The 15,027-nt window shown below is 42.1% G+C and overlaps 1 protein-coding gene across 1 annotated transcript in view; it reads left to right on the top strand.

Moving 5' to 3' along the window:
- The first annotated feature begins 2,402 nt into the window (after positions 1-2,402).
- STAB1 (stabilin 1) overlaps positions 2,403-15,027 on the top strand; it is a 103,984-nt gene continuing 91,359 nt past the window's right edge. Inside the window, exons 1-7 of the mRNA XM_035106132.2 lie at positions 2,403-2,823; positions 5,558-5,694; positions 6,020-6,135; positions 6,928-7,013; positions 9,833-9,902; positions 10,235-10,330; positions 14,332-14,448. Coding sequence (XP_034962023.2) covers positions 2,743-2,823; positions 5,558-5,694; positions 6,020-6,135; positions 6,928-7,013; positions 9,833-9,902; positions 10,235-10,330; positions 14,332-14,448 — 703 coding nt within the window. The 5' untranslated portion in view covers positions 2,403-2,742. The remainder of the gene's footprint in view (positions 2,824-5,557; positions 5,695-6,019; positions 6,136-6,927; positions 7,014-9,832; positions 9,903-10,234; positions 10,331-14,331; positions 14,449-15,027) is intronic.

Here is a 15,027-nt window from a genome sequence, read left to right as displayed (position 1 = left end):
GGGAGAGGACCAAAATCCAACACACACACACACACACACACACACACACACACACACACACACACTGCATGAAGCCAGAGCTTTGCTTTCTGTTTCTACACCATTGCTGAAGAGACAAGCCACTAACATTGAACAGCGGCTTGTCTTGGGCTGTGGAAATACGGTGGTGGTAGCAGTATCAAACAACATTCCAGCTATGTGTGCAAAGTTGACACACTCCTCTGTTGCATTTCCTGCATATCTCAATCCATTCCTGTCAACCCCCTGCTCTGCTGTGCAAAGAATGACAAGCTACTGCCATTTGTCATAAATATTCAAGGACATCTTAGACCAGGGGTAGGCAACCTAAGGCCTATGGGCCAGATGCGGGCGGCCCAATAGCCTCGATCAGGCCCACAGACAGTCCGGGAATCACCGTGTTTTTACATGAGTAGAATGTGTCCTTTTATTTAAAATGCGTCTCTGGGCATAGGAATTCGTTCATTTTTCAAATATATTTATTATTTATTCCATTTCCCCCCCCCCCAAAAAAAATATAATCCGGCCCACCACATGGTCTGAGGGATGGTGGACCGGCCCACAGCTGAGAAAGGTTGCTGATCCCTGTCTTAGACCAAGGTGGAAACAATGAGACCTGGGTTCATAGAATTTATACAGCCCATAGATACACTTTGTTGTGATGAGAGAAGTGCCTGCACTTACCGTAGCAAGTACAGCATCTATCTCTTCTCATACCTTCTTTCTTTGCATGCTGATATACAAATACTGTCGTCGTTCCCCCCCCCCCCCCCGGACACAACTATACACTTTAGTGTATATACAGTAGGCAGTTTAGGTCTGTTAATCATTTAAATTCAAGGATCACACTAGAAGATTCACTGCAACAAATAGGGCTTTGACGTACTGCCCTATGCAAGTTTGTGTATATGCGAAACTGGGGTGGGAATGCGTGAACCAGATGTTATCTACTTCCTTCCATCAGCCCTATCCAACATGGTCAGGGAGGATGAAAGTTGTGGAGGGCCATAAGTTCCCCATCCATGCTGTTGAATTGTATTAAGTATTAAATAGGCTGTTGAAGTGATAACACGAACATATAAAATGAAGGCTGAAATTTAAAGCAGTGGCAAGGAACTTGTGACCTCTCAGATGTTGGTTTTCCAACTCTGGTCATCTTTGACCATTGACCATGCTGGTTGGGGTTAATGGGAGTTGGACTCCATTATCTGGAGGGCCACAGGCCACATGATCTAACACTAATGGTCCCAGAGCATGGTTGAAATGTACATGATGATGCTTGGAAACTAGTCCAAGTCTGGTCAGTGTCCAAATGGTAGATCATCTGAGAACTCTAGGCATGTACCATACCTAGAGTTACATGCTGGACGAAAGGCGGGGAACAAACTAAATACATTTTAAAAACCTATTTGATTTTCTTTTGTAGATCCCCACAGTACAGTGGTACCTCTACTTACAAATAACTCTACTTACAAATGTTTCTACTTACGAATGTAGCTCTGTCCGCCATCTTGGATGCGGTTTAGATAGGATTTTTTCTACTTACGAATTTTTAGATAGTGTTGCTTCAACTTATGAATTTTGTCTCCCAATGCATTCCTATGGAATTCGACTTACTTTTTTTTTTTACTTACGAATGCGTTCGGAACGCATTAAATTCGTAAGTAAGTAGAGGTACCACTGTATACCATAAACGGCTTCTAAAAGTCTTTCACAGAGGAGCTACTGTTCAATAAACACATCTATAGCCCCTTTGAGTGTTCAGAACTAGCTGTGAGGCTTTTTTGGACCCTGGTCATTATGTTCATGTGGTGTACATTCTAACTGTATAGTTTAAGAATATAATTCAGCCATGTTGCTTTGTAATTGTTCTATCCAATGTTATAATTATAATGCAATAGGAATATTCTATGTAGAAATCAACTAAAAAGAGGTTCAGATATATTAGGGAAGTTGAATGTGGGGGAGTCTGTATGTGTGGTGTCTTTGGCAGCAAGGTCCATTTCAAAAATCGCCCAAGATAACATATATTTTATTACTGTACTCCATATATTTGGGGAAAACACTATAGGGATTAATCTAGCTGTCACTAACATGTCTTAGAAATAGTTGAGACATTTTAGTGGGAAACTATCTTAAGATTTTTGTGACGATGATCCCAGTCATTTTTAAAATACCCCCCCCCCAAAAAAATTCTCAAATATGGCACGTAGTTCGTTTATATTTTGAACAGTGGAAGCCTATTAAATGGCAGTAAAAACACAGAGACCCTGAAACAATTTGATCATACTATATTAATTTCCCATCTGAATCAAGATCCCATCTAGTTCAGCCTTCAGCTTTACTTCACAAGAATATGATTAGCATACTCCTTTCCATACCGCTGAAAACGAAGGATTTCCTTCCTTCTGTTTTGAACTGATATGTGAGAGGAAATCCATAGACGTTTCTGTTTTGAGCAAACTTTCCCCCCCTCAGGATCATATTTGTACCTCCGCTTTCTCCCCACTTTAAAATATCTGCTGACTGACAATTCATGCTCAGTCAAAGCAATGCTGCTCATGTATACTTTGGAATAAGAGACTCTCAGCACGCGAAAGCTTTTTCTGTGTTTACTTTTAGCTTCTGGTTTTCTTGGATCTGATTCTTAGTAGGCGGTGTTATCTTGAAGAAACAGCATCTTCCACATCTCCCTTTAAGCACTGGGGTCTTTTCAATCAAGGCATGGCCATGAAAACATCTGGCTTCTTCTTTTTCTTCTATGCAGCATGCTTGATTTCTACAGCTGAAGAGAAAAGTCAGCAGGTAAGTTTGCTGCTGCAGCAGCCTTGGGTATTAGAAGGTGCTATTATATAGGCACTTACTTGGAAGCAAGCGCCGTTGAACTCACTGGGAAAGCTTGCCTACACAGGATCAGCCTGCAGTGAAATAGACAACAGCATGTCTAGTATATTGCTGTGAAGTTTTATAATTGAAACCATTAAGATCACCTCTGTAATAAGGCTTTGTGGCTGTGGCTGATGATTCAGTTTAAAAAGTGCCTGCCCCAAGTTAAGTTGGCTCTTAAAATAAGTTGGTTATTTTTAATTTGTATTAATCACAGCCACAGATAGAAACAGTCTTCTCTGCGACAGTGCTTGCTTTCTCACACAGGTGAGAATGCCTCCGGTAAATGCTTTCCTTAAAAACTATATTAAATTTGCATGTAATTTATTGCAATGTGATAGGTGGTAGATTAAAATTTATTTAACTTGGTGTCAACTGCTTGGGTGTTTGTGTGCGCCTGCATTCTTGTGTATGGAAAATAGTTTGATAAGTAGGGTTAGATCCAGACTAGCCATGAGCACAGTTAAGCTCATGGGATGCTCCCAGGGATGGAAGGGAGGAGAAGGCAATTTTTGCAGATTGCTCCCCATGCCTCCCTGCAGGCTCCTAAAAGCTGCTCCAGGTGGTTGGAACCATATGGGAGATGGCATGAATGGAGATTTGCAAGGGGAATTGATGGAAATTGTCTACACAAACACACCTTGTCCTCTAGCAGCACCCTTCTAGATTGGGGTCCCTTCCACAAACACAAGGAGCCCATTGATTAATGGAAGGGACACTCTGGATACAACTGAGGGGCACATAGATATGAGTGAGAGACATATTCCGGAAGGCATTTGCCTCAGCACCGATAGTGGGGAGGAAAATAAATTGAGTACATAGAACAAGAGGAATAGGAATGAAAATTATTTGGTATTTTCTGTAAGTAGGAAAAACTAATCAAGGACCTTTGCGTGCTTATCTGTACGCAGAATAGACTTTAGCTTGCCCATTGTGAAGTGAAAACCCCATAAACCTCAATTTATTTTTTTCATATCACACACTTCTGGAAATTGATTTTATACATGCAACTCAAAATAAATCATAGCTCGCCCCCAAAATAAAAAAAGAATCACCACATGAGGTGGCTGATAATTATAACAAATCAATAGCTCCATCCTCTCTATATGCCTGAATAATAATCACCTCAAGAACTGAAGCTGCCATGCTACAGATCAGCAAACGATGAGAGAAAGGGAAGGCCAGCCATTTCCAGTGACTCAAAAGAAGCGGCTTCCCTGTGTACACTAACACTGATTTCAATCTGTGGGATTTTGTAAATAACAATATTCAGTCCTGAGACTTCTCTAGCAATCTGGATATTGGGTTTTAAGGGGTAGATGGGCACGTCATTGACTTTGGGTGAATATTGTGAAGAGGTATTGCAGTCCGTTTATATCAGCCGGTGCTGAGGTATTACCTGAAATTATGAATCAATGACACACTGTGTATTTCTGATATAGGCTACTGCAAGAATCAGAAAACATAATAAAGTGAACAGTTTGGTCTCCCTGGCTGGTATGTGTATTTTGCTTAGGCGTACATACTTCCTTTGATTTCACTGGAATTGTACACTTGCACATATCTGCAGTGTATTGTACCAAAAATGAAAAAGAAAAAAAAGAATATGAAGGTTTGCCTGGACTTTGCACTTGTTGAAAAGTGAGATATAATATTCTGGCTGGTCACTGTAGGAAACAGATGGCTGAGCTAGATAGAAAACTGAACTGCTTGGTCGTAACAAGTAAGATGGTTTGCATGTGCTAAAGGATTACGTTCCTTAGCACAGTTACATTTTGTCACGAAGAAGGAGAGCCCCTGGGAATAAGCTATATGGGCAAACATGTATGAGAGACCCCTGGCATGTTTTCCTTGAAAGAAGTACCCACCATGGGTGTGGGTAATCTGGACAGGAAAAACTGCTGGCACAGTTGGGTGGGTGCCTGAAAGTTTTATGCAAGAGGTAACCTAAATTTTAAATGCCACTTTTTTGGGGGGTATAATTGAAATTGGAGAAACATCAGGCAGGAAAAGGATAAATACCACCGTTCCATCTTCAGCAGATTTCTCTGCTCCAAATAGCCACCTCCAAGTATCTGAAGAAGTGTGCATGCACACAAAAGCTCATACCAATGACAAACTTAGTTGGTCTCTAAGATGTTACTGGAAGAAAAAAAATATTATTTTGTTCCCCACCCCCAAGTGTTTTAATTGTGCTGGAGCTCTCCTGCCTGCTCTTGGACAGCACATAGTTAGCATCCCCAGCTGCAGTGTAGCTATCTGTCAGGGCAATCCTGTACATGCCTACTCCAAATTAGGCCCCACTGAGCTCAATGGGGACTACTGACATAAAAGTGATAACTGTATAGGATTGCAGGCTGAATGAAAGCACCAGCAAGTGGATAATCGGGGGCTCCTGCTATTGTCAGTGGACTTTTAATGATCTCCAGACAGAGATATAATAGCCACACTGCCTGATCCCATTGACAAGCAAACCACCATATAAAGTGCCACAGTGCAGGGACAAGTAGCCTGTGTGTTCTACCACATCTTATTTCAGGTGAGATGTTGAAGGGATAGGTAAGTGTGCCTGCATCTGTCTAACTGCTTCTATTCACACGTGTGAAAAAAAGGGAGGAAATTGTGTCTCATAAATGCTCTTCCCACTTTCCAGTTAAAGTCTAAGCGATGCGACCAGAAGTTTACATATACACGTGATACACCTTGTACTTCTTGTACCGTGGCTTCCTTACAGCCGTGCCCAAAAGGGTGGTCGAAAGTGCCAGGAAAGGAAGGGCAGAAGAACTGCAGGTGGGACCTTTGCTTCTTCTTCTTCTTTTTATTATTTTCAGGGTAACATACATGATGTCGAACCATTGCTTGCTGTTCCCCTGAAGCTTTTCTGTTCCCTGACTCGGGAAGAGCCCACCCACAACATTTCCCCCCCAAGCTCTAGTATGACAAAGAAGCATAATGCAGGGTTGGGCTATATAGTATGCAGATAGGAGGGGGAGGTTTGATGCTGACTGTCTGGTTTCATCAGGGGCAGGGAACAAATTTAGAAACTGCTCCAGTGGTGTTTCGGAGTGCACCCCTTGCTTTCTCCTCTGCCAGACTGCTGTCGTTGCTATTTCAGGTATACACTCAAGCTAGGCGAGACTACTCTTTTACTCCCTGGTTGTGCTCAAATATGTAAGCAGGAATTTGAGGAGAAACGCTGCTGTCCTGGTTTTTGGGGTCCTGCTTGCTACGGTAAGGCTTTAAATGCATTAGTTTCCAAACAGTCAGGGATCCTGGAGCTTAAACCATGGTTAGGGCAGGCACCTGGCACCGTATGTTCAAGCTTTGCATCCCTCTTCAAACACAGAAGGGAACAGGAGTGTAAAATACTGGCCCCTGTGGGTAGACTGAAGACTCTGGATTGGTCCAACCTACTACAAAAACGGGGAGCCAGACAGACCTTCTGCCCTGCCAGGTTGGGAGAACAGGGCAGGGCGGGCTGCACTCCAGGCTCCACTGCGGCCTACTTTTCCAATCCTATCCAGACACAGCTTCAAGAACAGTTGCTCACTGCCCCAAATGCTCCTGGGTAGACCCTTGTACTTGCAGGAGTGGAGGCTTCCCCTCCATTCCTGTTCACTCTATGAAGAGCTTGGCCTACATTGTTTGAATAAGCTTAAGAACTCAGTTGCTTTAATAGAAGTGGGGTGCGGGCCATAGTATACCATAAGTAATAGGCTCCATAATAGTGTAAATAATAGGGCTGCCATACATCCGGATGTTACTGGGATTTCAAAGGCAGAATTGACATCCAGGGGGAATTTCTGAAAAACCCCACCCATGAATTGTCAATTGAAAAATCGTGTTTGTTGGCGTTTTGTATAAAAGCTCAACAACTTTGGGGGGGGGTCTTTTTGGGGGGGTGACCTGGTTTTTACTTTTTGAAATATGACAACCCTAGGTAATAAAGGGGTGGGTGTTAGGAGAAGCCAACACTGATTTTAGTAACTGAAACTGGTCTGTAATTGTGTTTTTGTTTTCCAGAATGCCCTGTTGGATCTGGAAAGGTATGCAGTGGTCGGGGGACTTGTTTGGAAGGTTCAGCACAGAACGGAACTTGCACCTGTGAGGTAAAAGTGGAGCTATTTGCAATTAGTAACGGTTGGTGCGCATTTCCTGGGGATACGGTTGTAAATCCAGTCAGGATAAACCAGGGAACGATGGTCTTCTGGAAAAAGATGTTTGCAGGGTGAAAAACATTCCCTAGGAACAAAGCTAGGGCAACTACACAGAAAGCAGTTTCATCTACAAAGGCCAATAGGCAAGGGCAGGTAAGGGTCATTTTGACAAAGAAGTAGAAGTAGCAAAGTCATATAGGGACCCAAGGGCCTCCTTAAATTGCCAGGCTTTCTGGGTTTTTAAAGTTTTGTGTTTATTCCACTTCAATATAGCTGGTTCTCTTGAAAATAATGGCTCAGTCAGACCCTCAAAATCCCTATAGAGCTCAGTCGCTCCACAGTGTCTCTTACTGAAAATCTTGCCCCAGCCCGCCGAGGTTTCCTTCCTGTTATTCAGCTAAAAAAAAACCCATTGCTTTTGGCTGATGCAATGCCTGTATATTAACGGTGGAGCAGGCTTTGAAAAGGGTACTGCAAAAGAGCTCAAATTGCACCTAACCAGCTCTAATAGGTTGTTGTATGCTATTGAGAGAAAATTTCAAATGTAGTGGAAGTTTCTTATGTAGAGGAAAGAATTTTTGTTGGGCAGAATTTCAAAAACTGGAATATCATACATTTACAATCTGTGGGTCTCTATTTATACCTCCTCCCCCCTTTAAAAAAAAAGACCACATCTATGTAACAGTAATACAGTATTTATTTCTCCATTTGGATTAAATACACCTACAGCAGGGATGAAGAGATGTTGGTGGACTTCTATTCCAGTAACCCGTTACCGTTTGGCCCTGCTGGCTAGGGGCTGATTTGACATAGAGTTCAACAACATCTGGAGGGTTATAGGTTTCCCCATCTCAGACCTGCAGAGCACATATCACATTTTCTTGCATACATCATGACATGCCTGAGCATAGATTTAGGGAAGGATCTGCTTCCTTTTATATGGCTGTATTAGTGATGCAGAAAGCTCAGATCATGACTGTGTTTCATTTCATGATAAGTCATTAGAAGTGGAGCAGATGATCAGCGTTGTCTTGTTTCTAACCACTGAAACATGGCAACGTTCATTACAATGAAATAACCCCTGAAATATGCATAGTCTCTCTTGAAATTTCCTTTACAAACAGTGATTCCATTCTACAACTTCTCAGGTTTCCTTACTGCATTGTATGTGCATTCTTTAATTAAGGAAATGTCACCCTAGCACAGATACTGCTAATGAAATGAATTGTCATTTGCTGATTCCTCATTGGCAAAGGGAGATGGTTTGCCTCCATGTTTGTGGTACAGCATTTTAACAATATTTGAAAAATACTGGCTCTTTATTTAGGGATAGCAGTTTCCCTCAATTTATCATTTTTTCCAGTCTTGAATTCTGTTCTCCACATTTCTACACATTTTTGTGATTTTTTAAAAAAATGCTTATGGTAATCCCTCAGCATTTTAGTGTGAGTTTCTCCTCATGATTACATATATTTTTGTATGCAACTTTGACTAATGTACACATTTGTGCAAGAAATTTTATCTAACACAATGCCCTTTTTTGTTATTGTCATTAAAAAAAATCATTTATGTGAATGCTTTCTCCTAATATCTGCATTTTTGCATTGCAAAAATTAGGTAAGTGCAGATTTTGAACAATGGCTGCATTGCAGTTCTCATATTGGTTCAGAAAGGTGACTCTGATAGATTTTTCCTTTAAAAGTGAACTTAATTGAATTTCCCCTCTACCCTAATCTTCAAACACTGGCACAGACATGTATTAATTTTATAAATGCACACTTATGTTTGCAGCCCAAAGAGAAATGGCTACGAATCAACATATTTGGACTTCCCTTCAAATCATGGTTTTCATTTCTGTATGGCAAACTTATTCTCTGATCAGGCACACAGTCAATGGCTGCCAACCACAATGACTATGCTCGGCCTCCTCAGATGGAGGCAGCGGTGGTGCTTCTGAATCCCAGTTGCTGGAAACCACAGGAAGGGAGAGTGCTCTTGTGACTGGTCCTGCTTGCATGTTTCCCACAGGCATCTGGGTGGCCACTGTGAGAAGAGGATGCTAGACTAGCTGGGCCATTGGCCTGACTTATTATGTTTTTACTGTGAACAAAATATTCCAGGTTGGCCTTGATGGATTTGCGCACTTCCAAAGAATCAGCTTCAATCTGAATACAAGCCCAAAATGGGTCATTTGAATCATTCCTTATTTGTACTGAAACAAAAAAAAATTCACTTCCTTTTATCTGTTTCTGCTTGCTTCAGGAGAAATATTAGTTTCATAGATTTGCCCCCCCCCTTTTTTTTGTCTCATGTGCATCCTGTATTTATTCTACAGTATTTATTTTCTTTAACAAAAACATTTTCATCCTGCCTTTCCATAATTGCTCAAGTCAGTCATCAATGTCATAAAAACAACACAAAGGATAAAAACTAAGAGAACCAAGCCAAACCAATGTGTAGGTCACTGTCTTCAAGTGGCATGGCAGCCCCTTGGGGCTAACTTCCCATTCATAGAATGTTTGTCAGACACAAGAAAATTATCCTAATAACAGTGCCTTCTTCTCAAGAAAAACAAACTAATTGTCGCAATTTTGGGATCACTAAGCATGCAAAACAGGTGATTGACAACATGTATAGATAGAATCTCTCATTCCCTTTGTGTATGTGATAAGTCCAAGGTGATTTTTACATCTGGATGTCAAGCAAGGCTGTTGTAATGTAAGGGTCATGGAAGTGCCAATGTAAAAAGTTGTTCTTTTTAATTCGTTTAGGAGAAGTATAGTGGTTATGCATGCCAAGACTGCCTGGATGAAACACGTTTTGGCCCTGATTGTCAATCCGGTAAGCTTCTTATTTAACTGTAATGAGTGACCCATTCTTAGCTGTAGGATAACTGCTGGGGTAGGGCAGAGGAGATCCATGTGGGCAGAAAATGACTGCAGTATTTTTTGGGTAGGATCATCTTAGTTGATTTGGGAGACAGGAACCACAAACTCAATGGGTGTGGAAATCCCTCCTTTCTCTTCCCTGTGTCAGGTTGCCTGGTAATGCCCTGGATGGGATGCAAATATACTTTAAGCTATTTTCCTATGTGCAAAGGTTATTATATATGTAATAGCCCTACCCCATATTCTCCAGACAATGTTCCTTCATCATCATTTTCTCTTGCATAGTATGTGAGTGTCGACACGGGATCTGCAACCATGGACCTTCTGGAGATGGAAGCTGTACCTGCTACGCTGGCTATACTGGCCCAAAATGTGACCAAGGTGTGTACTTTCCGCATGTCCTTTCTCACAAGATTCCTTAAAGAAAAACTCCACACAGAACAAATGTAGGGAAAATAAACACTTTATGCCATCTTGCTGCTTTTGCAAATATTTTATTACATTTATTTATTTATTTATTGTTGTTTATTCGTTTAGTCGTGTCCGACTCTTCGTGACCCCACGGACCATAGCACGCCAGGCACTCCTGTCTTGCACTGCCTCCCGCAGTTTGGTCAAACTCATATTCGTAGCTTCGAGAACACTGTCCAACCATCTCGTCCTCTGTCGTCCCCTTCTCCTAGTGCCCTCAATCTTTCCCAACATCAGGGTCTTTTCCAAGGATTATTCTCTTCTCATGAGGTGGCCAAAGTATTGGAGCCTCAGCTTCACGATCTGTCCTTCCAGGGAGCACTCATTTATTTATTTACACTTATTTATTTACTTATTTATATAAAAAATACTATTGTATAGCCTCCAGGACTGGACTACATATATTTACATTTAATAGTGTGGATAATAATGTTGGAGTCTCAGAACTGTGGTCTTAACTGGGAATTCTACACAATTGGGATGTGTATAAAAGAATCCATTTAAGTTAAATGATTAGAATGGTAGCTCTTCTCAGTTGCGATCCTTCTTGTGTTTGTTTTCAGATAATATGTCGCAAGAATATATAATATAGTTGTGCTACACTTAGGGATGTTCAAGGATTTCATTTGGTCTGCTTTTTAAGTGAGGTGGCTTAGTTAGCATTTTATGGGCTAATACTGCTGTAAATTTTGTGATCCAGTTGTCAGTGCAAAAAAGGTATCAAAATGCATAAAAAAATATGCATTTTTGGATAAAACGTGCAAAAATAATGTGAATGTGATATATTTAAATCATAGATTGTTATGGAAATGGGTCAGTACAGACTTATGAATGAATGCATGTGAAACTGACATAGACCAGAACTATGTCATAGACCAGAACCTAACTGTATCTGGGGTGAGGTCCATAAATTATGGATCTATGTCTGGTTCTCTCTCTGGATGATGAGTACAGTATCTCATCGAAGATTTACTTTCTCTACAATAATTCTGGATAGGCTTTGTGAGGAATGTTTGCATTTGCAAACTTGCTAAAATGGCAGGCTGATGCAGGAGGCAGTTTTGCCCACTCTTTAATTGGATCTGCTTAACAAAGAATTTACCAGAACTTGCCATTTGAAACTTAAAACATTGGGATGCTTGGCTGCAAGTAGACCTATCCACAATGAAGTACACCTTGCTGGAGTCCTTCTTGACCGGTAATTTATGGGCTGTTCTTGTTAAGGTATGAGGAGTTTTTTTGTGTGGATGCAGAGGAAAGGGTCAAGAAAGGGTTACATTAGGTGTACCGGCTAATTTTGGGGTGTGTTTATTCTGCACCTGCAACTAGTTAAGCATATGAGAGGGACTCAGGACAGTCTAAATCAGGCATAAGTAAACTCAGCCCTCCAGATGTTTTGGGACTACAACTCCCATCATCCCTGACCACTGGTCCTGTTAGCTAGGGATGATGGGAGTTGTAGTCTCAAAACATATGCAGGGCCGAGTTTGCCTATGCCTGGTCTAAATACACTTGAGTTTGAAGCAAGTTTGCTCTTGGCTTCTGCCCTTGGCCAGAGACTGGGTCGGAACACTGCAAGGAGACTGTATGTTGCTGGAAAGACCATAGACTGTAACTGTATGTAGCTGCTAAGCTTTGGAACTGCATTATGCTGCCAGTAAAAAAATCACACTACCTAGAAATCGGATCCCCCATCATGGAGGGCATGCGGTGAGATCACCGTAAACTGCCACCCTGTTGAGGGGAGGGACCGTTTGGATGGTCACAACACCCCATTGGTTGCCCCTCGGTTGCTGGGGCAGAAATTTGGCTGGTTGGGATGGCTATTGGCTACCGAGGGGCTATTTAAGCGGCTGCACGTCACTGGAGAGCTTCTCTTTCTTGCAACATGCAGTGGATCACCCGCCCTCCTCTCCCTATATTTAGGGCATAGCTGCCAAGTCTCCCGTTTTCCCCGGGAAAACCCCTTTTTTACTTACCTTTTCCCGGTGGTCCCCCGTATCACTTTGTCTCCCGTTTTTCTCCATTATTTTCTCCTGCCGGCGGCCATTTTTTTTCTTTCTGCTTTGCCCTTCTATGGGCACCAAAAATGGCTGCCGCCAGCTTCAAAAGTCGCATTTACGCATGTCCGGAAGTGCATAGACGTGACTTCCGGTGTTGGCGGCGGCCATTTTGGTACCCATAGATGGGCAAAGCGACACCGGAAGTTGCGTCGGCACACTTCCTGACATGTGTACAGGCGACTTTTGAAGCCAGCGGCGGCCATTTTGGGTGCCCATAGAAGGGCAAAGTAACACCGGAAGTTACATCGATGCAACTTCCGGTGTAAAATGGCTGCCGGTCCCGGATTTTGCAGTCCGGAACTTGGAAGGTAAGATTTAGGGTTGTTCTTTTGGCCTTGCTATGCCTGTCTAGGAGACGTCTATTGTAGAGCAGGGGCCCAGTAGGAATTTTGCCATTTGGCTGATTGGTTGGTGCTACTTGGTTTTTGCCTACCATGTAGCAAATCGTCACAACTTTGTAAGGTTGGCAGTTAGGCATTGGTTCACTGTTTTGAGGAGGGGCCGTGGTTGGCTGTGCCTGCCTCTCCATTGCTGCTGCTAGGGAATTCCGTTAAGGGAATCCAGGGGCTTGCCTTGCTTTTGTCCGAACCCTGTCAAGGGGCTAGGGCCACGCCAGAGCCCCTGGGAGCATCTGGGGTGAGCTGTGAGATCGAAGCCAGTTCTTGCTCCCCCAGGATACTTTCCCTTACTGACATATGGTGGAGTCCAGTGTCAGTCCTGTTCCTGCCACCGTGCAGGTTCAGGTAGTCTGGAACCAATGCCTAAGCAACCACTCACATGCTATAATCAATAAAGTTGTGGCCAAATTAATGCCAAAAACCTTAAACTAAATTCTATGTCTATTATTGTGTCTTTATTTGGGGGCTGGTTTCTTCACACGCAACTGTCTGGTTTCTTTTCTATTCCACTGGCACACTCCTTTTGCTTGTGAGAACTGCAGAAAAACACACACACACACACACACACACACACACACACACAAAATAACCGGGTAAGGAAGGACAACTAAGCAGGTCCTGACATAGTTGTAGCATGTATTCAGGGCATGAACTTATTTATGCTTGGAAATGCCACATATGTGGCTGATGTGTCCGCATTTATTGCATGACCTGGCTTGACTGCCGCGGGCAGTTCCTTAGTAATCAAGTACTAACTGTCATGTGAATTTATGCCTAGACAAACATCTTACAATGTCGTGATCCTGCCTACGCCATCATTTTATTTAATTATTTAGAAAAATATGTATATACGGTACCACTATTCAGTAAAAAATAATCATGTTATGTTATGTTTACAAATTCTTATTAAAAATACTGTACTGCTAATGTTGCACACCTAATCCCTCTTCTCTCCCCCTCCCCCAACACTTTATGATTTCCCTTTGACCATGGGGCCCAAGCTCAGGTCCTTCACAGGCAAGAGCTGTGTGTTTTTGTTTGTTGTTGTTTCGTTTAGCTTTTATTGAGTACTCTACCTAACAGAACAAAACTGTCCCAGGGCCCATCCCTCCCTTTTCAGACCCCATAAAAATGTGTCTGTTCCACTGATTGTGTCTAGGTGTGATCATAACATAACATAACATAACATAACATAACATAACATAACATAACATAACATAACATAACAACATAACATAACAACATAACAACATAAAACATAACATAACATGCAGCTGTGGCTCTTGGGCCTAGATGTGCCCTTAGATACTCATGCAGACCAGAATCCTGTGAGTCCTTAGTTGTGAGTGAACACATTGAGGCTTACTTATGTAAGTGTACCCAAGGGGCTGAAAGCCACATATTTTCCTTGGATGCCTAGTTTAAAATATCTCTGTTTTAAATATTTCAGAACTTCTCAACTGCGGAGGTGTAATCTGCGAAGCCAATTCCATTTGTGTGGTGAAGGGTGGGCAGTCAAGGTGTGAATGTCTGCCAGGGTACAAGAAAAATGGAATTTACTGTCAAGGTGAGAGGAAATGTGTGGCATTTGAGTAGCATTTATATAGCAGGGGTCAGCAACCTTTTTCAGCCGTGGGCCGGTCCACCGTCCCTCAGACCATGTGGTGGGCCAGACTATATTTTGAAGGGGGGGGGGAAATGAACGAATTCCTATGCCCCACAAAAAAACCCAGAGATGTATTTTAAATAAAAGGACACATTCTATTCATGTAAAAACACCAGGCAGGCCCCACAAATAACCCAGAGATGCATTTTAAATAAAAGGACATATTCTACTCATGTAAAAACATGCTGATTCCCGGACCGTCCGTGGGCCGGATTGAGAAGGCGATTGGGCCCACGGGCCTGAGGTTGCCTACCTCTGCTTTTTAGTGTTCAAATGCATCTATAGAAAATGTATACTAATTAAACCTATGAAAGTTTCAACAGTATATAAGCAGTAAAACGATAATGCAATTGAAGAAAAATAATTAAAAATAATAACAAGCCAACCACCACTACTGAAATAACAATGTCTAAACAGCTTTCAGGAAGCTGAATATCGAATTACCTCCCCAAATTTCCCCGAGGAAAGTTCCAAAGTGTG

This window comes from Zootoca vivipara, chromosome 2, assembly GCF_963506605.1.
Source record: "Zootoca vivipara chromosome 2, rZooViv1.1, whole genome shotgun sequence".
In the NCBI taxonomy this organism is placed as follows: domain Eukaryota; kingdom Metazoa; phylum Chordata; class Lepidosauria; order Squamata; family Lacertidae; genus Zootoca; species Zootoca vivipara.
This window is presented reverse-complemented; position numbering and strand designations above follow the sequence as displayed.